This window comes from Hemitrygon akajei, chromosome 16 (genome assembly GCF_048418815.1).
Source record: "Hemitrygon akajei chromosome 16, sHemAka1.3, whole genome shotgun sequence".
Lineage (NCBI taxonomy): Eukaryota > Metazoa > Chordata > Chondrichthyes > Myliobatiformes > Dasyatidae > Hemitrygon > Hemitrygon akajei.
Genome location: NC_133139.1, coordinates 91,065,551 through 91,092,911, shown reverse-complemented (window position 1 = coordinate 91,092,911; position 27,361 = coordinate 91,065,551). Strand labels below are relative to the sequence as shown.

At 43.5% G+C, this 27,361-nt stretch overlaps 1 protein-coding gene across 2 annotated transcripts in view; it reads right to left on the bottom strand.

The window, feature by feature from the left end:
- LOC140740293 (proto-oncogene vav-like) overlaps positions 1-27,361 on the bottom strand; it is a 199,750-nt gene that overhangs the window by 13,134 nt on the left and 159,255 nt on the right. Inside the window, exons 15-22 of one of the 2 annotated variants that reach the window (XM_073069438.1) lie at positions 24,510-24,619; positions 21,608-21,709; positions 12,254-12,345; positions 10,802-10,827; positions 10,261-10,303; positions 5,516-5,652; positions 4,651-4,716; positions 1,979-2,010 (exon numbers count right to left, since the gene is read on the bottom strand). In XM_073069438.1, the coding sequence (XP_072925539.1) occupies positions 1,979-2,010; positions 4,651-4,716; positions 5,516-5,652; positions 10,261-10,303; positions 10,802-10,827; positions 12,254-12,345; positions 21,608-21,709; positions 24,510-24,619 (608 nt within the window). The remainder of the gene's footprint in view (positions 1-1,978; positions 2,011-4,650; positions 4,717-5,515; positions 5,653-10,260; positions 10,304-10,801; positions 10,828-12,253; positions 12,346-21,607; positions 21,710-24,509; positions 24,620-27,361) is intronic. The other variant, XM_073069439.1, reaches the window with a different exon arrangement.

The window sequence follows — 27,361 nt, the reverse complement described above, 5'->3', positions numbered from 1 at the left end:
ATATTTCGGGTCGAGACCCTTCATCAGGACCCGAAACATTGACAGTGCTTCTCCTTATAGATGCTGCCTGGCCTGCTGTGTTCCACCAGCATTTTGTGTGTGTTGTTTGAATTTCCAGCATCTGCAGATTTCCTCGTGTTTGCAGGTTAATCTAGAGGTGCCTTTGGTCCTCTCTGTTAAGAAGTGTGCTGTTTATCAACTGTAAGGAGTGAGTGAGGTGGAACAGTAACACTTCCTGTTGCAGACTGTATACCGCCAGCCTGGGCAGTGCAAAACATGGTTTAATTATGAAGTGTTCATTAGAGTCATGGAATCACAGAGTTATACAAGGAAGCAGGCCCTTTGGTCCATCTTGTCCTTTACAACCATGGTTCCAACATGAACTAGTCTATTCACCTGAGTTTGGCCCATATTGCTCTAAAGCAGGGGTTCCCAAACTTTTTTACACCATGAAACAATACCACTAAGCAAAGGGTCTGTGAATCCCTGCTCTAAACTCTACCTGACCACATACTGTCTAATGTCTTTCAAATGTTGTGATTGTACCTGTACATTCTGCATTGAAACCTAGCAAATATTGAAAGGCCTAGTGGGCATGGAGAGGATGTTTTTATAGTGGGAGAGTCTAGGACCAGAGGGCACAATCTCAGAATACAAGCACATCCCTTTGGAAGAGGGATGAGGAGGAATTTCTCTAGCCAGAGGGTGGTAAATCTGCAGAATTCACTGTCACAGATTACAGCGGAGGCTAAGTCATTGAGTATGTTTAAAGCTAAGGTTGATAGGTTCTTCATTAGTAAGGGTGTCAAAGGTTATGGGGAGAAGGCCGAAGAGTGGGGTTGAGATGGATAGTAAATCGGACTCAAATCCTGCTCCTATGGCATGTTGTCTTGTATCTGCTACACTCTCTGCAGCTCATTGATGTGTCCGCCACCCCCCGTGTGAAAAACGTTGCCTCTCAAGTCCCCTTTCAATCTGTCTCCTCCCACCTTAAACCTATGTAGTCTAGGTTAGACACTGCTACCACGGGTAGAAGACAGTTTATTCTTAATAAAAAGATGCGCGCTTTTTGGTTGCTGCAGCTTCTGTGGGGTCAACAAATGTGCTACTGCCCTATTTAAATGCATGTCTAATGATCGTAAGATCTTGCTATGCACTAAGAACTGCAGGTCTACCCCACCAGCGAGTCGCCCTTTGGAGGAGAAAATGAAGGAGCAGTGCAATGTGCTGCTGACTGAGTTGATGGAGACTCACAGTCAAATAGCGAGTGGCCACCGGAGTGGTGGGGGGCAGTGTGGTGCTGCCCGCCCAGGATTTCGCTCGGCAGAAGACAAGATCTGCAGTTGTGGGTGACTGCAGATTTTTAGATGACAATCAATGGACCTAGGGCCTCAAGCCACAGGGTCTCCTGCTTGATAGCCACAGGGGAGAGGCGTCCGAGCTGGTGCACTCTACCGTTGTGGCGTGGTGCAGCTGTGGTCAATTGAACAGTTCATTGGGCTGAAGGCCCTGGATTTATACATATATATTTTGCATATATATTTACTAACATTCTGTAAATGCGAGGACTGGCTCTCAAACCTTGGTGTCACCTAGTGGGCATTGGGGCCAGTGCACTCTACTGTGGTCAACTGATGACTCTGACAGGCTGGGAGGTCAGGCTATGTATATGTATGTTCTGCATCACTGCATTTTACTGATACTCTATATGTGCTTGTTGATTTGCTTGAGTGTTGACTGGCCCTCGAGTCGCAGATCGCCTGGGTAGTCACTGGGACTGGAGCACTCCACCGGGGGTGGTGGGGGGGTGGGGGGGGGGTGGGCGGTGTGGCACGGCATCCAGGCTCTGTGTGACTGCTGATACTGTGTTTTGAACTTTGACCCCAGAGTAACACTGTCTCAATTGGCTGTATTCATGGATATTCACGTATGGTTGAATGACATTTAAACTTGAATCGAATTGAAGTATTGTACTTACCATGAATAGCTGGAATAGTCTTTCGTAACAGCCTGCAAGATACAAGGTGCATTGAAAATTATATGGGCCATTTTTATTTTCTAAATACTTAAATCTAGTAGCTTATTATGTTTTTAGTCTGAATTTAAAAAAATTACTTTTGAGAGTAAAGTGAAGATATATTGCCTGGGGACTGGGGAATGCATCCAGTGTTGAGTATTGACAAGGTACTGTATGCGTTAACGGTGGGATACATTGATGGTCAGTATATTGGTGTTGAGAACCAACAGTGATTATAATTGAGTGTTTTTTTTTGTTAAATTTCACCTCACTAATTTCCTTTGAGGGGGTGTAGGAGGGAATGGGTGACAGTGCAGGGGCTGAGTGCTGAGAGGGTATTTGGCAGTGGCGGGTGTCTGACACCTGCTCAATTTCAACTTTGTGCATAGATAGTCAGCTGATTCAAACTCAAAAATGTTAGGCTGTCTTCTCAGCAATAATTCCAAAATTACTTACTGCATGGGTTTGGGCAGAGGGATGTGGCTAGCTGAGTTTTGTCAGTAAAGCTGGCTGATAGTGCATTCTGCATTTTTATTTAACATTTTAAACTTCTCTCTTATGTGAAAATATAAATATGTATATCACCAATTAACGTAGCCAGTACATCTTTGGACTGTGGGAGGAGATCAAAGCACCCCACACTTTCTGTAGGGAGGGTGTACAAACTCATTACAGGGGGCACTGGGATTGAACTCTGACTCCAACACCTTGAGCTAACTGCTGCACTACCATGTTGTGTGTGGTTTTTCATTGACTTTCTACTGTGAATGCCTGCTAGAAAATGAATCTCAGGGTCATATATGGTAACATATATGTACTTTGATAATAAAATTTACTTTGAAGTTTGAGTTAATTGGTTTCCATTATGATCATGAACAAAATCAACAGTATCCTGTCTATAGATTCCCTGATCCACTAGGTTAATGAGATCTCTGCTGACCTTCCTCTTTCCCCAGTCCACATCAGTAACCATTCAGTCTTCTGACACCAGACCAAAGGAACTTTGGAAAACAAAGAGAAAGACTGCACTATTTCCTCCCTTGCTTCTTTGGGTACATTATATCCAGGCCTGTTAATTTACTCATGTTTAAATATGCTCAATGCCTTTTACATGTTCATCATTTCCAATGCTTTACGTTCTTCATCCTTAATATCAATGCCTACATTAACCCCTCTTTGGTGAAGATAGGTGCAAGGAGTACATCCATTCAGAACTTTAAAGCTTTCTTCCTTCACACTCTGCCAACTATTTTTGGCTTCTATCCTTTCCTTTCTAATCTCTTCTTACCCACTTACTGCCCATGATGCGACTGGCATTTTGGGCAGCAATGAATGGTCTCTATTTCTGTCTGGTATTGGCAGCCGTGCAAGTTCTGGAAAAAGACCCAGAAACACCATCGCACAGAGATGCAGAAGGATTCTTTATTGTTGTTTCCATAACAGTTTAGTTTTACCAGTCAGGGTTGTTAGCCCTGAGCTGACCCCTCGAACCTGGAGGACTGCTAGACCACTCTGAATCTAGCCTCTGCCCTTTGACCTGTTTGGCATGGTGACTGTACCAAGAGCCAAAGCATAAAGCCCTGACTCCAGCCAACACAACTCTCTGGGTCATTGAGGCACACAGTCCTGCAAACCATGACAAGGTTGAGATCCTCTTGAAGGAATCAACTCCTTGATTTACCAGTAAGGTTCTTTATCAGTTCCTCCTGGTATCTTTTCTGCTCATAATCATTGGGTGGAAGATGGCAGTTGACCCAGATTATTTGTGGTAGAAACAGTAATATCTTGTGTCCAAGGAGAGTGAGAGGGCGGGGTGCCTCAAATAATCCAAGTCCCTTAGACACAAGAGATTCTGCTGATGCTGGACATCTGAGATCCTAAATGCTGGAGAAATTCACCAGGTCATCAGCACTGGAAAGGAAGGGGATAGAGTCAGAATAAGGTGGGGTCTCAGCCCAAACTGTCGACTGTACTCTTTTCCATAGATGCTGCCTGGCCTGCTGAGTTCCTCCAGCATTTTGTGTGTGTTGCTTGGATTTCCAGCATCTGCAGATGTTCTCTTGTTTGTGATATGAGGGTGTGGAGAGGGTTGTCGTACAAGCTGGCAGCTGATAGGCAAGACCAATTGGGGATTCCTTCTTCTTCAGTCCTTTACCTCTTACATTTATCACTTTCTTACTTCATCTCCCCTCCCCCACCTACACCACCTGGTCTCATCTATAATCTGTCAGCCCTTCCTCCTCCTGTTCATTCTGGCTCCTGCCCCCTCCCCTTCCAGCCCTTATGAAGGATATCAGCCCAAAATATCAACTGTTCATTTTCTTCCACAGAGGCTGCCTGAGCTGCTGAGTTCCTCTGGAACTTTGTGTGTGTTGCTCAGGTCCTCACAGAGTTCTGGAATAAAATGGTTAATCATTTCATTACAGTTAGACCCACCCTTACCACAAACAGATTATGCTGTCAGTCAAGAGTAATACAGTACAGGAAGAAGTTATCACAGCATCTCTATGTCCACATGGTTGACAACAAAGCTTAGTTTTCCTGCAGCAAGTGTCACATCACAAGAACCTGGCTATTTCAAACATGGCCATTTTCTCTACAGTAATATATAGATATCTAGATTTTCTACTTACAGAAAGAAAGGGTTTTACTTTATTACATGGAAACCAACCAATGTCATTTGTGGACGTGCTTCTTCCCTGAAAGAAGTGAATTACATAACGTTAGTGCCAATGTTGATGTATTACTGTGAAAGGCAAGTGAAAGCAAGAATCCTATCGCTCCCAGTTGTATTCAATATCACAAAAACTGAGAGCTGATGGAAACAGCCCAGAGAAACCGAGTCAGCTTCGAATCATCTCCTCTTGTTTGATGAGCCACGTGCAATGTTGTAGGTGTTTGCCTGCTACCCCCTCCTCTGGATACCCCCCTCCCAGTGATACAGGATTGGGCCCATCTCACTGGAGGAGGCACTTTCTTCTCTTGCTGCAGTTTCTAGTTAAACTCCATCAGACTGGTAGTCCACAGGTTTCCTGGGACAGTGTGGTCCAAATTCCAAAGGTTCCTTCTACATTCTAAAGATGTATGTTAGGGTCATTGACTTGTGGGCATGCTACGTTGGCACCAGAAGTGTGGGAACACTTGCGGGCTCCCTTGCTGATTTGATTTGACGCAAATGACACATTCAGTAATATCTTTCGATGTGCTCGTGACAAATAAAGCCAGTCTTTAAATCTTTAATTCCAGCTGCTGGGAACATTTGCCCAACTCACTGCTCCTGGTTGCAATGATTAATCACAGACAGATTACAGCCCAGGAAGAGGCTGAGTCCATGAGATTATTAATGGGTAAAGCTGATGAATGGCCTAGCTAAATACTGCAGAAGGTCACTCCACACTTTGTCTCTGGATAGGTTCTTAGCAAATTAACTGGAAGATCCAAAACGAAGAAAGCTAACTCAGTTCACTGCAAAGTCAAGGAGACATTGACCGGGCTTACCTCCCACCACTGTTGTTCTACTTCCGCTTTCGTGAGCTCAATTATATCCCCTAAATGCAGCTTCAAAGCAGGTCCAAAGGCCACAGGCGGCGGAGGCATCCCGTAATACTCTTGGCAAACTTCTGTCTTGGGCAGACCTGGGAGATGCCAAATTCGAAGGAAACAGAGAACAAAGAGATTGTAAGTCAGTTGATCATCAGCAATGGGATTTGTTTTAACTTTTGCAAAAGTCATCACATCTTCCCCTCCCCCTCACCCCCCACCAATTGCCCCTGGACTTTTCACTCAATTGTTCGCTATTGTCATGGCAACATCAACCCGGATCTAACTGACTTCAGAAAGGGTAAGATGAGGAACATGCACCAGTCCTCACAGAGGGATCAGAGGTGTTAAGGGTGAGCGATTTCAGGTTCCTGGGTGTCAACAGCTCTGAGGATCTAGGCTGGGCCCAACATATTGATGCAGCTATAAAGTAGGCATAACAGTAGCTGTGTTTCATTAGGAGTATGCGGAGATTTTGGATGTCAGCAAGGACATTCACAAAGGTCTTCTGATGTACGGACCTAATTCACTGCATCACCATCTGCTATGGGGAGCGGGGGCCACTGCCCAGGATCAAAGTAAGCTGCAGAGAGTTTTAAACTCTGTCAGCTCCATCATGGGCACTAGCATCCATGCCATCTGTAAGAAAGGCAGCACCCATCACTAAGGACCCCTACCACCCAGGATATTGTTACCACCAGGGAGGGGGTACACGAGCCTGAAGGCACACATTCAATGTTTCAGGAACAGCTTCTTTCCCTCTGCCATCTGATTTCTGAATGGACATTGAACTCATGAACACCACCTCACTAATCTTTTCCCTTTCATTGTGCATACTTATTTAATTTAATTTAATTTTTATACACACTTGCTGTAATTCACAGGATTTTATTATTATGTTTTGCAATGTACTTCTGCCATGAAACAACAAATTACACAACGTACGCCAGTAACATCAAACCCGATTCTGATGGAGCCTCCCAGCCCATCAATGTCCTAGACTCTAAGGATCCTCATGGACTGAAGCATCACACGTTGGTTCTCATCCTAACCTCAGTCCAGACACAGCCATCATAGAATCACACGCAATGCATAGAACCCTATGCAATGTATTTTCTTCACAACCTCCTTTTATCCTTTGCCAAGTTCTGCAACCCTGTCAGTTGATCCTCGCACCACTGGTAACTGGGGCACTTCTCTCTGTATAACCTCTTTACCTCTCTACAGTACAGATCTGTGAAATCTTTGCTCTAATGAGAACAATCCTGACTTCTCCAGTCTAACCTTGAAGCTGGTGTTGTCAATCCTGGAACTCCCAATTGTGGAGCTGTACAGTACAGAAATAGGCCCTTTGGCCCATCACATCCATGCTGACCTTTTGCCTAGATACACAAATTCCGTTTTGCCCATATTAGGACTTTATCCTTCTGTAGAAGTAACTCATTTAACTTCGACCTGACTCCACTACCTGCTTAGGCAGCTGGATCCAGATTCTCTATCTAAAAAACAAATTACCCACTGAAGATATCTTGCTCTGACCTTGACATGTTTGACATCCCTACTGTAGGAAATAGATTTTGACTATCTGCCTTATCCATGTCATAAATTTATTAGGTCACCCCTCAGCCAACTCAATCTCCAATGTTCTCCAATCTAGGCAACATTTAACAGAATCTCCTCTGCACTTTTTCCAAAGCAATTACATCCTTCCTGTAGTGAGGCAGCCAGAAATGAACACAATAATCAATCATTGTTATGCGAAGTTGCTACATAACATCCCATGTTTATATTCCATGGCCTATGAAGACAAACATGTCATAAGCCCTCTTCATTATCCAAAATAAGTGTTCTTCACTATCCTCTCATGCAGGATAGGGTACTGAAGAGGGCATTTTCAAATAACTTGGACCCAAGTGGAGAGTGCAATAGAGTCGAACCCAAGTGGAGAGTGAAACAGAGTTAATGGCCAATGAAGGGTTTTGGACTAACAGCTTCTCCCTCCACATATTGTTGCCTGTCCTCTTTGCTGCGATTTTCGTAAACACAGTTTCAGTCCAAATGCACACGAGGTTGTCAAGGTGGCGCAATCTGAGATGGTGAGAGGCCTTGCTGTAGTTTCTGAGAGGAAACATTGTAAGAGTTGGATTTAGTTGTCAGGATCAAAGGGGCTTGAGTTCTCTGCAAACCTTTGCCACGTACTGCTAGCACTGAGCACCACTAAGCCAACACTTGTTACCCATGGATGCTTTCTGACCAGTTGAGTACTCTCACCTATTCTGTTGTTCCTGATACTATTCTATGGACTCTGCCTACTCCATGTATTACTGCCACAAATTAAATGTAAGTGATTCAAACAACAGCCTTTTCTTGACACAAACTTAGTTTGCTCAATGGTCCTCAGCTGATTCCTTACAGTTTTGTTCTAATTCCAGGGCATATTTCCCAAATACAGATATGCTAATCACGTGGTACCAGAGGTCAGGACCAAAGCTCTCTCAGGCCCCTTTAATCAAAACCCATGTCATTACATTGTGAGGCAGCAGATCTACTAAATACTCCACTATATCTTTGCAACCTTGCACTTTAAATATTTTACCTGCTCTGTCCTATCTGTGTCACATTTATACTTTACTCTGCATTGTTGTTTTCCCTTGTTCTGCCTCAATTCTGGCTTGTTATATGAAGAGTGTTTGATGACTGTGGGCCTCTACTCACTGGAACTCAGAAGAATGAGGTGTGACCTCATTGAAACCTGTCCAGTGTTGAAAGACCATGACAGAGTGGATGTGGGGAGGATGTTTCCTATGATGGGAGAGTCTAGGACCAGAGGACACAGCCTCAGAATAGAAGGGCGTCCTTTTAGAACAGAGATAAGAAGGTATTACTTTAGCCAGAGAGTGGTGAATCTATGAAATTTGTAGCCACAGGCTATGGAGGCCATATATTTCAGGCAGAAAATGATAGATTCTTAATTGGTATTGGCAATGATGGGATACAGGGAGAAGACAGAAGATTGGAGCCAAAAAGGAAAATGGATCTGCCATGATGAAATGGTGGAGCAGACTCAATGGGCCAAATGGCCCAATCCTGCTCCTATATCTCATGGTCAGCACAGTGTGTAATGATCTGATCTGTATAAGTAGAATGCAAGACAAGCTTTCACTGTATCCTGTTACTAGTGACACTAATAAACCAATACAATATCAATACCAGTGTTTTTGATGAACAAAGCCTTGTCTATGTGGTAAAGGTACTCCCATAGTACTACTAAGTAGCAGGATTTAAACCCAACACCAAAGCAGAAATGGAGAGCTGTTTCTAACACAGGGTGGTGTGGGGCTTTGGGAGGAAATGTTGGTATTCTCACTGAGATCTTTAAAATTTAGACGAGTTTTTAGGGAAGAGTTATGCCCTTGGAGAGCAAAAGGCCTCAATCATTAACAACACAGGACCAGAGGGACACGGAAAACCAGCCAGTGGTGGTCAAAGACTCAGCCAGGTTTGCAAGCATTCACACTTTTGGCCCAGTTTAAACTCTGATCATTTGCTATCTACTGGGGAATGCTGTTGCTGTGGATTACATTTAATTGGGCCAATGGTTAATCGGGGCAGCTGCTTATTTGGGACAAATCTTAAAGAACAAAAACTAATCAAAAAATAGATGGGATTCCCTTCCTATATTTGGGACACTATGCCACTTATTTGGGACAGGGGATGTACCAAACAGTTTCTAACTAGTGTCAGACCTGTACACTTGTGTGGCTGCTTTTCGCTACACCTTGCTTGGAGTAAACAGTTTTTAAATGACATCAGTTGTGGGCATTTGTGTTCAAAAAGCAAAGATGTTTGTCACTGATAGATGGCGATAAATTCAGAACTGTTTTGCTTACTGCGGCTTCAAGCATTCAGGATCAGTCAGAGACGGCCAGGAGTGAAAATGAAACAATTTCACTATTTCAGCAAGTTGGAAACTATGAAGAATTTGAAGGTATCAACAATCATTTAGGATGTTACAATGAGAATGAAGATTTGGAGGATGCAATCATCAAAAGCATTGTATGAAGGCAGTCCATTATCTGCACTGGGTGTCTGCACTGATTTTGTTCATTTACAATTTAAAGAATGCGTACAATGCATAAATTTCTTCAATTAGGAACAAATACACAGTTCTATAGTACTGTAGAGGTAATGATACTGTTCTAATTTATTCTGTATTTTATTTAAATACATAATTTGTTACTCAGTTAAATGGTAGTTCGTCTTTTTTGTGTCTTTTCAACTATTTCCATAAAGTTTTGGCTAATTGGGGCAGCCACCTAATTGGGCCAAAACGAACCAGTCCAAATGTGTCTGAATTAACTGGAATCCACTGTATTTCAGCAATGATTCACTAGCTTTCCTTGAAAGTCCCAGGGTCCATTTTGTGCACTCCTTCTCAATTCTCCACGTTCACCGGAAGATTTATTATAATACTGCATAACATTTTAAGTACATGGAATTAAAAGTTGTCAAATTATTAAAATAAATTGCTCCCAATCTGGTATGGTAAAAGTCAGAGTATGCAGAATTATCAGAACTTCTGGATCATGACTAGTGGTGATTTTGTTCTTCCCTCTGATGTTATCGAGCCATGCAATAAAAGCTAGAGTCTTATTAACACCAACTTCATGCCTTAAACTCGCTCACTTAAACAAATTGCTTACCTGCTGTATGTTGTCGGGCTGGCGGATTTCGATTGCTTCTACTCTGCACGGGAAAATATTTTACAATGCTTAGGATTATTTGTAACAGAGAGGTAAATAATTAAATCATTTCCAGTGCTCTTTTTCATAGGTGCCTACCCCATTTCCTAATGCCCTCTCATAATACTCCCATTTACAGGTGTCCTGCCCTAATTCCCCCTCTTTCTGCTGCCTTCCCTAACTTTACCATTTACTGCTGCCCTACTCCGCCAATTCCACTATTTCCTACCTTCTTTTACCAGAGCCACACATTTCAGCCTTTTACTATCTCCTTTCCCTACTTTTTCATTTTCAAAATGCTGTTCCTCAGCTCCCCCAATTACTAATGTCTATATCTCCCTGTTAAAGGGACCCTCCTCCCCAACACAAATGTGATTGCCTCTCTAGTGACAAGGATTATTCCTCCAAAATTAACTAGTTAATCCACTTCCCTTCCCCGGCTTTGTTCTGATTTTAAAACATGAGTTTTTTCAGAAATAGAAAAGATTTATTTCACATCTACCTTAGTCAGCGTTGAAGTTCCTGTATCTGTGAACAAATGGGAAGCAGATTTAGGATAAGGATTTTTTCACAGAGAAACAGATGCTTTCATTCAGCAGAACTCAGGAAACTGAGGCTGATAATGACACCGGTGAGTGATTGGAGCTGAGAGGGAAAATGGATCAGCCGTGATGAAATGAGTGGTAAATATTGACCAGGACACTCGGAGGACATGTCTACTCTTACAGCCTCTCCATCCATTCTGGATATAGGCAGTGGCATCCCATCAGAAAAGTGTCTTCTCTGATCTCAGAGCTGTGGGAAACTGTCACAAAGAGGACTTACGGGTCTGGGGGAGATCAGATAGTCAGGGACAGGACATGGGAAGATCTGCAGATGCTGGAAATTCAGAGCAACACACACAAAATGCTGGAGGAACAGCAGCTTAGACAGTGTCTATGGAAAAGCATAAATAGTCAATGTTTTGGGCTGAGACCCTTCTTCAGGACTGAGAAGGAAGGGGAAAGATGCCAGAAGAAAAAGGTGAGGGAAGGGGGAAGAGGCTAACTGGAAGATAACAGGGAAAGGCAGATAGGTAGGTGATGCACCATCAATAACTCTCGGAGACGGGAGGCAAAAGATAGGCTTTTATTAGCTGCAAACATGACCACGACATCTTGGAGACTGAGGGAGGAGCAGTGCCTCCAATTGCCTTTATACAGGGGTCTGTGGGAGGAGCCACAGGAGCAGTCAGCAGAGGGGCATGTCCAGACAGGTATACACATAGTTTACCACAGTAGGAAAGGTCAAGGGCTGGAGAAGAAAGAATGTGATAGGAGAGGAGAGTGGACAATAAGAGCAAGGGAGGAAGGAGGGGCCGAGGGGAAGTAATAGGCAGGTGAGAAGAAGTAAAAGGTCAGAGTGGGTAATGGAAGAAAGGGTGGGGGGGCAGGGGAAATTTATTCATCAGAAGGAGAAATCGATAAACATGCCATTAGATTGGAGGGTACCCAGACAGAATATAAAGTGTTGCTCCTCCAGCCTGAGGTTGGACTCCTCATGGTACAAGAGGAGGCCATGGATCGACATGTCAGAATCGGAATCGGAATCAGAAATAAAATGTTTGGCTACAGGGAAGTCCTGCTTGTGGCAGATTGTGTGAAGGTGCTCGACAAAGCTGTCAGGATCAAGGGACCACCTACTCCTACTCCCAAATGGTTGTGTACAAGGAATGCGACACTCCTTAAGTACTGGAGCTTGGGTGGGAGCTGAACTCATGGACTCTCGACTCAGGGACAGGACCATTGCCTGATTGTGCTACCGAAGCTGAATGAGGGGAAAATCTGATATAAGTAGGCTCGAGGAAACTCATTTTGAGCCGAGGCCCTTCATCGGGACTAAACAGAGATGTTCTTGTTCTTGACCTTTGATTTCTGCAGTGTAGGAAGCTGACTGACACAGGGACAGGGCTCACCTTGCTTACCACATGGAGGGACCCTTCCTAGGCATTCCTTATGAGCTGCAGACTTGCACCTGGTACAACGATAGCCCTGGAAGAAGGTGCCCCTGTTGAGTGGTAAAGAAGAACATAAAGAATTAGGCAGATAGTCCTTTCTACCAAATCTCTATTAGATCAGAACTGTAAGTTCAGAGCAACAAACACACAAAATGCTGAAGGAACTCAGCACATCAAACAATGTCAAATGAAGAATAATAAAGGACTGAGCCACTGTGAAAAAAGCAATATTATTTGTCAATTGATCTTGGTAGGCTTTAAGGTCAGCACAACATCAGGGGCCAAAGGGCCTGCCGTATGTTCTATTTTATATTATAATAGTTGTAAAGTTAGAAAGAACCTGGTGTGTTGTTTTTTTTTAAAGGAAAGAGGAAACTATTCATTTACAGGAAGTGGGCAATGGTGGAGATTGAGGAGGTTCCTCAGACTCAAAGGTCAGGGAAACAGGTCCGTCAGGCCATCAAGTCAATACACTAATCCAACACCTACCCTAAATAATTCCCTTCACATCCCCACCCCCATACCCATCTAGACCCAGCTGCATACTAGGAGCAATTTACATACTCCTCTGCATGCCTTTGGGATATAGGAAACTGGCACATCCAGGGGAATCGATGCAGTCTCAAATTTCACACAGAGAGTACCAGAGGTCGGGATTGAAATCAGGTCATTGGAGCGCTGAGACTGTGGTTCTACCATCTTCCCAATGTTTTGAGAAACAGACGATGATGGTGAACTTCATTTTTGAACCTTTGAGGTCTGTGTGGCGAAGATGTCCCTACACTGTAGTGGGCACCAGGGGTTAGGCCCAGCAACAATAAGAGTGCTTCCAAGTAAGGACAGAGGGGATCACGGGCGAGGTAGTATTCTCAAGATTAAATTTAAAAAAGGTTTGAGATGATTCCTCCCCTTACACAGAAACAGGTGCAAAAGACCATAATTTAGGAGTCACCAAAAAGAAACGGAGAAACTGAGCTATATGGAAAAAATTGAATAGGTTAGGACTTTTATTCCTTGGAACATAGAAGATTAAAAGGAGATTTGATAGAAGTATACAAAATTCTGAGGGGTACAGATAGGCTTTTTCCACTGAAGTTGGGTGGGACTCTAACTAGAAGTCAATGATTAAAGGTGAAAGGTAAAAGGTTTACAGGAAACATGAGGGCAAGTTTTTCATTTAGAGGGTCATAAGAGTGGGGAACGAGTTGCCAGCACGAGTGGTGCATGCGAGCTCAATCTCAACATTTAAGAGAAGTTTGCATAGGTACATGGATGGTAGGGGTATGGAGGGCTGTGGTCCTGGTGCAGGTCAGTGGGAGTAGGCAGATTATATGGTTCAGCAGGGACTAGATGGGCCAAAGACCCTGTTTCTGTGCTGTGCTTTTCTACGACTCTATGACTGTAAACTTGATTTCCACAATAAAAAATTATGTACAGCGTTGTTAGTGTCACCAGAACATTAGCATTCAATCAGAAGAGAAATTAAGAGGCTTTATAATGCATTGGTCAGACTGCATTTCAAAGTACAAAGTAAATTCATTATCAAAGTTCATATAGTACAAAGTACCCTGGGATTCATGTTCTTGTGGGCATACTCAGTAAATCTATAACACAATAATAACTATAAATGAATCGATGAAAGACCATACTCAATTGGATATTCAACTAGTGCGCAAAAGACAACAAGCTGTGCAAACACAAAAAGAAAAAAAACTATAATAAATAAATAAGCAATAAATGTCAGGAACGTGAGATGAAGAGTTCTTGAAAGGGAGCCCTAGGTCATGGGTACATTTCAATGATTGGGCAAGTTGAGTGAAGTTATTCCCTTTGGTTCAAGAACCTGATGAATGAGGGGTAATAACTTGAACTTGAACCTGGTGGGGTGAGTGCTGAGGCTCCTGTACCTTCTTCCTCATGGTGGCAGCTGGAAGAGTGCATATTCTGGGTGGAGGGTGACCCTAATGACGGATACTATTTTCCTGAGACATCACTCCGTGTAGATGTGTTCAGCGGTGGGGACCAACAGACCTCTGGTCTCCTCCTCCTGAGGTCAATAATCAACTCCTTGGTCTTGCTGACAGTGAGCAAGGGGTTGTCGTTGTGGCACCATTCAGCCAGATGTTACATCTCCTGTGACATGCTGACTTGTCACCTTTCATTTGGCCCGTCGTGACATCAGCAGACTTCAACATGGCACTGGAGCTGTGTTTAGCCGCACAGTCATAAGTGTAAAGTGATTTGAGCAGGGAGCTAAGCACAGCCTTGTGTTTCACCTGCGCTGATGGAGAGTGTGGAGGAGATGTCATTGCCAATCTGAAGTGACGGGGGTCTGCAAGTGAGGAACTTGAGGATCCAATTGCATAAGGAGGTACCTAAGCAATGGTCTTAAAGCCTATTGATTAGTTTTGAGGGGGAAATGGTTCTGAATGCTGCTGTAATTGATAAGGAGTATCCTGATGTGTGTATCTTTGCTGTCCAGATATTCTAGGGTTGAGTGAGGTAGAGCCAATAAGATGGCATCTGCTATCTGCTATTGACCTGTTGTGCTGGTAGGCAAACTAGAGCGGATCCAAGTCGCTTCTTAGACAGGTGTTGACATCTTTCATTGCCAACCTCTCAAAGCACATCATCACAGTGGATCTAAGTCGTTGTGACAGGTTACCACATTCTTCTTAAGCACTGATTTAATTGAGGCCTGCTCGAAGCAGGAGGGCACCTTGGATTGCTGAAGTGAGAGGTTAAGGATCTCAGCGAACACTCCAGCCTGTCAGTCAGCACAGGTCTTTACTACCTGGCCAGGTACCCCATTTGTAGGTTCCTGAAGGCTGCTCACAGGTCGGACTCAAAGTCTGAAACCACAGGACCATCAGGGCTGTGGAAGTTTGTGAAGATCCCCCATGTTTTAATGGTCAAAATGAGCATAGATGGCATTGGGCTCACCCGGACGCAAAGCACCTATGTCGCCCAATTTAACTTTATAGGAGGTGACAATATTCAAGCTCTGTCACAACTATCGCGCTTCCTTCACTGATTCAAGTTTAGTCCAGAATTTCCGCTTTGCCTGTGAGGCTGTGAGGTGGCTTTCTGGAGATCAACCTGGACCTCTTGTACCTTCCTTGGTCACCAGACTTGAATGTCTCTGATCTGGCTTCAGCCTATTGTGGATGTCATGGGGAAGTTCTGAATGACTTTCTAGGGTTTCACTTGTTTTAATAAAGTCCGTGATAGCTATGGTGTATTCATTCAGATCCATAGACGAAACCTTGCACAGGGCCTTGAAAACTGCCACATCAGAGCACACCGAGAGTTTGTCATGAAACACACGTCTCCACTTTTTGCTTTTATAAATCAGTAGTCTGGTCCATTCTGTGAATCGAGAAGCCCTCGGGTCTGATCGATGTGTCAGGCATTCTGGGAGTAAGCCATGTTTCATTCAAACATAAGACCATAAGATAAAGGAGCAGAATTAGGCCATTTATCCCACTGAGTTGCTCTGCATCATGGCTGATCCCAGATCCCACTCAACCCCATGCACCTGCCTTCTCGCTGTATCCTTTGATGCCCTGACCAATCAGGAAACAATCAACTTCTGCCTTAAATATACCCCTGGACTTGGCTACCACCACATTCTGTGGCAGAGAATTCCACAGATTCACGACTCCCTGGCTAAAAAAAATTCCTTCTTAGCTCTGTTGTAAAAGGTCACCCCTCAATTTTGAGGCTGTGCCCTCTTGTTCTGGATACCCCCACCATAGGAAACATCCTCTCCAAATCCGCCCTATCTAGTCCTTTCAACATTTGGTACATTTCAATGAAATTTCCCTGCATCCTTCTATATTTCCGTGAGTACAGGCCCAAAGCTACCCAACGCTCCTCATATGTTAACCCCTTCATTCCAGGAATAATCCTTGTGAACCTTCTCTGGACTCTCCCCAATGACAACAAATCCTTTCTGAGATATGGGGCCTAAAACTGTTGACAATACTCCAAGTGTGGCCATGACTAGTGTCTTATTAAAGCTCAGCATTGTCTGCTTGCTTTTATATTCTATTCCCCTTGAAATTAAAGCCAACATTGCATTTGCCTTCTTTACCACAGACTCAGCCTGTGAACTAACATTCTGGGAGTCTTGCATTCTCACCATTTCCTCCTTTATATTTACCGTCCGGGAACATGGAACACAACAATCTCTCATTTCCCCCTGCTCCAGCAATCTTGCCCTCAGATCCTCAGTTTTGTTCTCCAGCAACTGCACATTCGCTAACAAGATGCTGGACACAGGGGGCTCATCCCTTTGCACATTGTGAACACATCTGGGCCTTTTATCTAAGAAAAGATGTGCTGGAGTTGAAGGTTCAGAGGAGGTGTACGAGAATGATCCGAGGAACGAAAGGAGTAACATATGAGGAACATTTGATGACTCATATTGATAGACCTAGACAAAGTGGACATGGAGACCATGTTTCCTACAGTGATTGAGTTTAAGACCAGAAGGCACAACCTCAGAATAGAGGGATGTTCATTTAGAACAGCGAGGAGGATGAATTTGTTTAGCCAGGGGGTGGTGAATCTATAGAACTCATTGCCACAGACGGCTGTGGAGGCAAATCTATGGGTATATTTAAAGTGAAGGTTGATAATTGTTTGATTAGTAAGGACACCAAAGGTTAAGGGGAGAAAGCATATGAGAATGAGGTTGAGAAGGAAATCCATGATAAAATTGTGGAACAGGCTTGAAGGGCTGAATGGCCTAATTTTGTTCCTGTTTCTTATGGTTAAAAGGAAGAGTATAAGTGTTTGGGTTAGATGAAGAACGGGGGAAGTTGTGTTGGGAGCATCATCATCTTCTGATTGTGGTAGAGAGGGTGAAGAGAGATGCAGCTGCAAGTTGCTGGGATTGAAGCTTTCAGGAGAAACTCGTGCAGGTAGACTGGTAACACACACAAATTGCGGGAGGAGCTCAGTAGGCCAGGCAGCCTCAATGGAAAAGAATACAGTCGATGTTTTGGGTTTCTCCAGCATTTCGTGTGTGTTACTTGGATTTCCAGCATCTGCAGATTTTCTCATGCTTGTGAGTAGATAGATGGGAATAATTTTATTTGGAGAGCAGGAAGCAGCGGGGTTCCCGGTAGAGGGATTAAATATTATGAGGGGGAGAAATGGGAAGAAGAGGTTGTGAGAACTTGTTTAATTTTTCTAAGAGCAAAGAAGGCACACGTATAAGGTGAAAGGGAAGGTTAGAAAGAAACCAAGAAGGATTTTTCCCCCACTGCATGTAGATGGAAGCTGGAATGTGCTGCCTGAGGGCATGTTGGAGAGAGATTGAGTCATTGTGTGCTGTGGAGGGGCCACTGCGCAGGACTGAGAGAAAGATGCGGCAACTTGCAAGCTCAGCCAGTCCATCATGGGCACTGAGGACATGTTCCGAAGCTGATGCCTCACAATGGTACCGCCCGTAGTTAAGGACCCGCATTACCCAAGACATGCCCTTTCCTCTTTGCTGCCATCGAGGAGGACGTACAGGAGCCTGAAGACACACACTCAACATTTTAGGAATAGCTTCATTCCCTCCACCATCAGAGTTCTGAACAGACAAGGAAACAACCTTTGAACACTACCTCAGTATATTTGCTCTTGTTTTGCATTCCTTATTTAATTTAATTTTTAATATATATTTCTGACTGTAATTTATAGTATTATACTGTATTGCTGCTGCAAAATGGCAAATTCTCTTCATATGTCAATGATATTAAAACTCATTCTGATTCTGAGATTCTCTCGTCAGGGCCGAGCACGATGGCCAGTAGGTGGGTAGGAAAGTGAATCGGCCCTGTGTACAGGGTGCTGGGTGGCCGCACATCAGCACACAGACCGACGGAAAGTTGGCCTCTGTGCACCTAATGGGACAGCAGCAGATACATTCTATGCTGTACAACTCCCTGACTGCACAACAGGAAGACCACATGGGTTGGAATCAGAGCAACAAACCATCTTTTGTAGTTGCACTCATTTCCAGCAGGTGGCGAGCATGCGCCATCTACAGGAAAAGACCTGCGATTCAAAGTAAACTTATTATCAAACTACATATATGTCACCATATGTTACCCTGAGATTTATTTTCTTGTGGGCATACCCAATAAATCCATAGTAGAGTAAAAACCATAACAGAATCAAAGAAAGGCCACACCAATTTGGACATTCAACCAGTGTGCAAAAGACAGCAAACTGCGCAAATACAAAAAGAAAGAAATATTAATAATAAATAACTAAATAATAAATATAGAGAACCTGAGATGAAGAGTCCTTAAAAGTGAGTCCAAAGCTTGTGGGAACGTTTCAATAATGAGGCAAGAGAAGTTGTGTTAAGTTACACCCTTTGGTTCAAAAGCCTGATTGTTGAGAGGTGATAACTGTTCTGGTGGTGTGAGTCCTGAGGTTCCTGTACCTTCATGCTGATAGTAGCAGTGAGAAGAGAGCATGACCTGGGTAGTGGGAGTCTCTGATGATGGATGCTGCTTTCCTGCGACAGTGCTCTGTGTCGATGTGCTCAATGGTGGGGAGAGCTTTACCCGTGACGGACTGGGCAATATACACTACTTTTTGTAGGATTTTCCATTCAAGGGCAATGGTGTTTCCATACCAGTTTGTGATGCAGCAGTCAACATATTCTCCACCACACATCTACAGAAATCTGATGGAAACAATATTGACTGGCTGCATCACAGCTTAGTATGGAAACACCAATGCCCTTGAATGGAACACAAGTAACAGACGTATAGAAAACTGCCCCTGAAAGGTTTGTCCTTGGGAACCCTATCCCTAAAGTGTGAAAGTCCAAAATTCCTACCATTAGTTGTTGAGAGACAACGGGAGGAAAAGGGTGGTAATTTTGGGCAGGCATCCAGAGGTCCAGGTAATTTGAAAAATTGAGATCTAATGTGTGGAGATGGGACAAGGGGTTCATCAAAATAGGACTGACCAGAAGTGTGTGGGACGGTCTTAATCTTGGAGATTTCAAATCCTAAAACATGTGAGGTTGTTGTGGAGCCATTGAAATTCTAAGAAAACCCTACTTGGATCTTTAACTCATCTTCCTTGATTTGTAGTCAGATTGGACTGGGTTTTAAACATGACGACAGCTCTCAACAACCTCTACATGATGACAGCTCTCTACACAGTCTATATGAAGACAGCTCTCCACATTCTCTACACCCTCATGGGTATCTGATAAAATTCATTTATATGTCGCATTGTAGCTATTCACTGAAAGTTAGCCATGAAGATTTTCAAGTTTGTTGCCTGGATTGGGGAGCATGCCTTATGAGAGTAGGTTGAGAGAACTCGGCCTTTTTCCCTTGAAGCGACAGAGGATGAGAGGTGTATAAGATGATGAGAGGCAGTGATCGTGTGGATTGTCAGAAGCTTTTTCCCATGGCTGGAATGGCTAGCATGAGAGGGAACAGTTTTAAGGTGCTTGGAAGTAGGTACAGAGGAGATGTGAGGGGTAAGTTTTTTACGCAGAGAGTGGTGAGTGTGTGGAATGGGCTGCCGGCAGCGGTGGTTGAGGTGGATACGATAGGGTCTTTTAAGAGATCTTGGATAGGTACATGGAGATCAAGGTTCTGATGCTTCTTAAAGGGAGTGAACTGCAGCAAACAGCAAGGATACTCCAATGTTTAAGTGCAATTTAATCTTGAATATAAATTTCACAATCACTTTTGACATCCTATTCCCTAGTTCCTGCTGTGTACAAGACAAATATCCAAGGGCTAATTTCAAGCCAGTTCTTCTGTTTTGACTATAGTTTGTCACTTCTTTTTCTATAATTATGCATTGAATCTTAGCGTCAGCAACTGCAGTTTATGGGTATTTAATGATTTACCATTAGTTATAAAAATATCTTTGTTTCTAGAAAAGTTTTATACTTTTTTTTGCAAAACGAGCACAGCAATCTCACTTCTGTTATCTTACAAGACTGTTCCCCAAGTATCACTTTCCCCTTGAATTCTGCTGTGACTGAAGGCAACCTCAGCTCAGAAGTCAGAAGTTAATACTGAAGCCGGCATGGGATTCCCTCAGCCTTCCAGCCCCATGCTAGCGGTAGGGTCAAATACAGACACTCCCCATCCATTCCACCACTCTGGAGAGGGACTGAAGACACACAGCCAGCATTTTAGAAACAGCTTCTTAACTCTGCCATCATATTTCTGAATGGATAATGAAACCATGAACACCAGCTCAGTACTCACACCTGCCGTAATTATCACCCTTTTCTCCGACTCTCTCCCAACAACCAACAGTGGCAAATTTGAACTCTCACATTTCAGCTGTAGGGCTTTCTATCTGTCTGGAACTAATGAAGTGCTGATGGTGTCTGTAGATAGACCCATAGCTCTCGTTTTATGCTGCTTATTTAATTTTTTAATACTTCTTTTTATAATTTACAGTATATGCTGCCTACTGCACTGTATTGTTGCCACAAAACAACAAATTTCAAGATACATGTCCGAGATAATATACTCGCAGCTGAGGAAGAAAAAATAGGGGCTGAATATTGACAAGACCAGTCGCTCTCTCATGTTCTCTCTTCCTTCAGGATACATGGATGTTAGAAGTGAAAGAAAGAGAATAAGGAGTTAGTTCTCCCACCCCTTTGAGAGCTTCCCAATCTGAGCACAAGAGCACCTGTGGTCCTTCCTAAGCTCCCATGAACTACAAGCTGGCAGTGAGCAGATCATCTGCTTCTAGTGATATCGGTGTAGAGGTAAATATAGGACAGGAATTTAGGAAAAACCCATTTCCCCTTCCTCGAAATTCACTCTGAAGATCTTTTATATCCTTCTCATTGGGTAGAGAGGACCTTAGGTTGAGTCATCACCGAGTGTGATTGATGGCCAAACCCAACTCTTCAGATATGGATACAGATTTATCTCTCACATGTACATGGAAGCACACGGTGAAATGCATCATTTGGGTTAACAACCAGCACACCCAATGCTCGGCAGACCAACACAGACACAACAAGCAACAACAGCAAAACAAGCAACGTTCCTTCCCACCCACGCAAAATAGAGTCTTCTAACCCCAGGACCTGCTGCCTTCAGCTCCAGCCTCCAGAGACTTATGGATTCGCAGATATCTGGGCTTCGATGTCCCGCGGACCCAGAGAGATTCACCGACCCAGAGATTTGATGATTAGGACTGAATGCTCCGCACTGACCCATAGCTGAGCAAAGGGAGGACCCTGGCATTGTGGATGCTCTCAACAACTGCAACGGGAGTAATGTGAGCAAGAGTCAGAAACTGTACCTGAGCAACATCCGGCAGGCTTTACACGTTGTTGAGTCATCAAACGAGTACATCAGAAAGTCGTGGTTATTCGCCGAGCCATTATCGGGGAAGATGTTTGACCTGGAATGCATTTCAATTCTAAATCAATGTCAGGAATGCATTAGGATCACAGAGTGACTCTCCCTCCCCATCACCCCAACTCCCACCATATGGCGACTGCTCTGCTATTTCGGAAAACCACACCATGGAGAAAGTCATGTGAAACTTTAACTATTTCCATCATGCCCCCTTACATCCATTTAACTCAAGAACCTTTCCTAAAACCATATATTTATCCAGATCCCTCCATCTAGTTTGCTTGCTCTGCCCTTCTGCACAGTGTGATCTGGCCCAGAACACTTTAACACTCATTGTCACACCTTATTCCACTACCGCCCTTGCTTTGAAATACTTGAAAGACCATTCCAGCTGCCTTCTTCAGCTTGCATTCTGTCCAGTCCCCAGTGGCCTTGCTCCTCATCTTTACCATTTTACCCCGTCTCCTCTACACCAGTTCCTCCATGGATGTCACAGAGCACGGAAATGACATCGACCATTAATTGCCCATTTTATTCTCCCTTCCTTGTTCTTCCCATTGCAGGAAAGAAGAGGAGGTTCCGGAGAGGGCACAGAAGAGGTTTACCAGCTTGCTGCCCAGTTTAGTGGCTCGGAGTTATAAAGAAGGGTTGGGCAAACTTGGTTGTTTATCTTGAAGCATCGGAGGCTGAGGGTTAATAGAAGTTTATAACACTATGAGAGGCATTGAAAGGGCCGGTAATCAGAATGTTTTCCCCAGGCTGGAAATCTTAAATACTAGAGGACATGCATGTACAGTGAGGGGAAAAGGAGATGTGTGGCACAGGATTTTGTTTCATACAGGAAGCAGTAGGCGCCTGGAATAAGCTGCCAGGATAGTGCTGGAAGCAGACATGATGGTGGCATTTCAATAAACCCATGAACACGCAGAAAATGGAGGGATAGGTCTATGCGCAGACAGAAGGAATTTTGCTTAATTCGGCATTAAATTCGGATAGGCATTGTGCGCCGATGGGCCTGTTCCTTAAGACCAAAAGACATAGGAGCAGAATTAGACCATTCAGCCCACTGAGTCTGCTCCACCATTCCATCACGGCTGATTTATTTTCCCTCTCAACCTCATTCTACTGCCTCCCCTCTTTGAAACTCTTACTAATCAAGAACCTATCAACCTCTGTTTTAAATATATCCAGTGACTTGGCCCCCACAGCCACCCTTGACAATGAATGCCACAGATTTACCACATGAAATTCCTCCTTATCTCTGTTCTAAAGAGACGTCCTTGTACACTGAGGCTGTGCCCTCTGGTCCTCGGCTTGCCCACTATATGAAACATCCTCCCCATGTCCGCTCTATCTAGGCCTTTCAATATTTGATAGGTTTTTAGCGAGATCCCCTACTAATCTTCTAAACCTCAGTGTGTCCCTGTGCTGCATTTTTCTCTGCTCTTGTTCTACACCCTATGCACATCAACTGCATGTCATGACTAGCCTGACAATATCACCCAAACCTATACTCCCCAGAAAGGGCTTACAACGCTGGGATCAGTATCACTTGAAAATTCCCCTCCAAGCTGCACACCATTCCAGCGTCAGAATATGTTGGCTATCCTTCACCGTCACTCACTTGCACTCCCTGTGGGACCACCTTCATTACAAGCACTGCACTGGTTCAAGAAGATATCTCACAACCATTACGGATAGACAAGGCCTTGCAAGCAGCACCACACATATTTATAAAAAATATATATATTTATAGAAAATATATGTTTTATATAGTATATTAAAATATATAAAACATATTAATTTGTTTATGGACATATTATTATGTCCATAAACACTTCTATATTTCCTTAACCACTTACCTCTATGGCCATACATCGACTCACTCTGTCCATGTTCTGTGTTACATTCTTTGTAGGAGAGGTTCATTGGTTTTGTTAACCCTGCTTCACCTTTCAGTTTTATTGCAATTCTGGATCTTCAGTTATCTTGTGATTCCCTCTCTTAACTCTGTTTATCCTCTGACCCATATCCTCATCTAATAAAATCCCACTAATGACTGTGTTAAAAGCACTAATTACATTTGTGTCTGCGTCTCCTTAGATCACAGCTTGACATATTGCTCCTTTCTCAGCCTGATGGTGAATCCCAGACCGAATACACTGACCGTTTCCTTCCCCACATACTCTGCCTGACCGGACGAGTGTTTCCTCCTGAGCAATTTGTCTTCCCATTTCACATTTCCAGCATCTGCAGCTTTACTTTTATTGATATTCATTGATTGGTGAAATTTTGACAATCATTTGTGTAAAAAAGAGTTTGCCGTGATTAAGATTCTATCTCTAATTTAAGGACCACAATGTCCTTGATTCTCACACATGTTGCCCTGTCTCTGAATCAGATTTTTGATTAGGCTTGTGGGCTAACTCAGGCTTCTGTTTAAAGGGTCTCCCGGTCAAGTCAGTGGAGCATATCTCTTCGGCGCTTGGAACTACCCTGGTGAACAAGTGCTCATCTGATGCTATTACAGCTCAGGGCATTCAGAGTTTGGAGTATAATTCCAGCTTCATTCTGTTCATCCTCCTCATGGAACGCGTGTGTTACCCCTGAGTACTACAACCTCCTCCCAGATTAGGTTAAGGTTAATTGGAGTTGTAGTGTTATGGGGTGGCATAGCTCGAAGGGCCATAAGGGCCTATTCTGTATTGTATCACCACGTAAAACAAACAAACAAATAAAATCTCTATGGGGATGGGAATGAGGATGCTAGCTCTCCTTCCAACACCACAGATGTGACTATTGCCGGACCTTTGTTATTGTACCCATTGTAATGTTGAACTTACAAAGCCATTTCGAACTGTTCCAGCCACTTTTTCTTCAGCTCTCGGGTCTTGAAGAAGAACTCATAGCCATGTTGCCGGTGTGTGTCAATGAGGAGGAACATATGGCTCCACTAGTCAAAGGCAGAGAGAACATACAGAGTGTCAGTCATGCCAGAAGAAAGACATACCTGGATATTTCATAGCTTGGTACGGTCACCGCTCTGCCCACGACTGACAGATACTGCAGAGCGCTAGGGACACAGCCTAGTGCATCATGAAATCTAGTCTCCCATTCATGGGTTTTGTCTATACTTCTGACTGCTTTGGGAAAGTAGGCAATCCAATCGAAGACCCCTCCCACCTCACTCATTCTCTCTTCTCCTCGTTTTCCTTGCATCAGGCTGAAGGATGGTTCAATGGTTCACTTTGTTGTCAAAGTATGCATGTACAATGCATCTCTGATATTTGTCTTCTCCAGAGAGCCGTAAAATAGAGAAAAACCTTGGGACTGGATAACAGGAAAAGCCACCACTCCCTTCCCAGCACAAAAAAGAAAATCCCCAACCCCCTCCCTGAGAAAAAAATGATGGTAGCATCCAATCCCCAGCCCCCTCCCTCACAAAAAAACAAAGATAACATCAAATCCCCAGCCACTTCCCTTGCAGAAAAGAAGACATCTTGAGCTGATGTATAAGATGGATGAACGGACCTCTAATGCATTAAAGATGATCTCGTGATCTGACAATTTACCTTTGCACCTTACTGTCTCTCTGCATTGCACTTTCTCTGTAACTGTAATGTTACACGGTGGATTCCATTAACTGGTTAATCAGGGCAGCACTTATTTGGGACAATTCTTAAAGAACAAAAACAAATCAAGAAAATAGCTGGAATCTCCTTGTTTATTTGGGACATAATGTCACCTAATTGTGACTGACTAATTGAGACAGGAGACAAACAGTTTCTAAGAAGACAAACACAAGGAGATCAAAAGAGCATGGCACGGTACACTGGATGAATTCCTCCATCGGGAACGATTAGGGACTAATACACAGTTCCACAGTACTGTAGTAGAGTTGTTGGTGTTCAACTTCATTCTGTATTTTATTTAAATACATAATTTGTTACTCAGTTAAATGGTAGTTTGTCTTTTTTTATACTTTTTTAACTATTTCCAGGAAACTTTGGCTAATTGAGGCAGCGGCTTAACTGGGTGAACATGTACTGGTCTTGCTGTATCTAAGTTAACTGGAATGCACTGTATTTTGCATTCTGTTGTTGCTTTTCCTTTGTACTACCATGATTTACTGATGTGGTGAAATGATCTATACGGATGGCGTGTAGAACAAAGTTTTATCAGTGTATCTCAGTACATGTGACAACAACAAACCAATTACCTGTTCAAAATGCTCCAGGTCACAATCCAGGAGCAAGTTTGAACAAAGACCCCTCAGCTATCACCACTGTACCTATTAACCAACACCAACCCTCAGGTTAAAAAAATCCTCAATTTCTTAGATTCCCAAGCTCATTTTCAATACATACGATCCCTTCCCTTCCCAAATCTCTAATCATGTTTCCAGTCCTCTGGGGTAGAAACAGGAAACAGAATGATTATAATGCATTCCATCAGGGACAGACATTGGTCAAGGTGATGGGAGGAACTCCCCGGCCATGTTCAAATAGGGTGGTAATGTCTATTTCCTTATGATATACACAGAGGCCATTCCACCCACAGGTTCCATGCCAGTACACATAGCAATCCCATTCTCCCACTAACTCTCCCTATAACATATCCTCCTTGACTTCCAGCAGGTGAAGAAGGATCCATTCAACATCATGGCAAGGGGTATCAGTCCCAAAGCCATTCACGATTTGCCTGCAGCAAGCCACTGCCTTGCCCCTTGACCACTTCCCTCGCTCTTTCTCCGAAAGGTGCAGATGACAAGGCAATGGGACTGATGATAGTCATAGAGAATTATAATGTAGAAAGGGCCCTTTAGCCCATCTAACCCATGCTGAACTACTATTTTGGCTAGTTCCATTGAACTGAAACCAGACCATAGCCCTCCATACCCCTCTTGTCCTTGTACATATTCAAATTTCTATTTAATGCTGAAATCAAACTCCCATCTACCACTTCTGCTGGCAACTCGATCCACATTCTCACCACCCTCTGAGTGAAGAAGTTTCCCCTGATGTTCCCCTTAAACATTTCGTCTTTCACCCTTAACCCAGGGGGAAAAGTCTGTATGTATTTACCCTCTCTATACTCCACATAATATACCCCTAATAAGATCTCCCTTCATTCTCCTATGCTTTAGGGAATAAAGACCTAATCTGTTTAACCTTTCATTATAACTCACACGTTGTCCCAACAACAACCTTGTAAATGTTCTCTGTACTCTTGTAATCTTATTGATATCTTTCCTGTATGAACGTGATCAGAACTGCAAGCAATGCTCCAAATTATACACAAAATACTTCAAAAAGCACTCCGAACTCGTCAATATATACAAGTTCACAATAACATCCCAACTCTGATACTCAATTCACTGAACTATGAATCAATGTGCCAAAACCCTACCTAGCTGTGACACCACTTCCAAGGAATTATGGATCTGTTTTCTCTGATCTCTCTCTTCGACCACACTCCTCAGTGCCCTGTCTTTCACAGTGTAAACTGGCCCTGTCTGGTCCTGCCAGACTGCAACACCTTACACTGTCTGCATTCAATTCCAACGTGTGTTAGAAGTCACCTGCCATCGGCCCGATTTATCATCCGACTTCACCTGGACACCAGAGATGTCAAAGGGAGCTCCCAGCCTGAACCACACTCTTAAGGACACTAACCACCAATTCTCAATAATCCT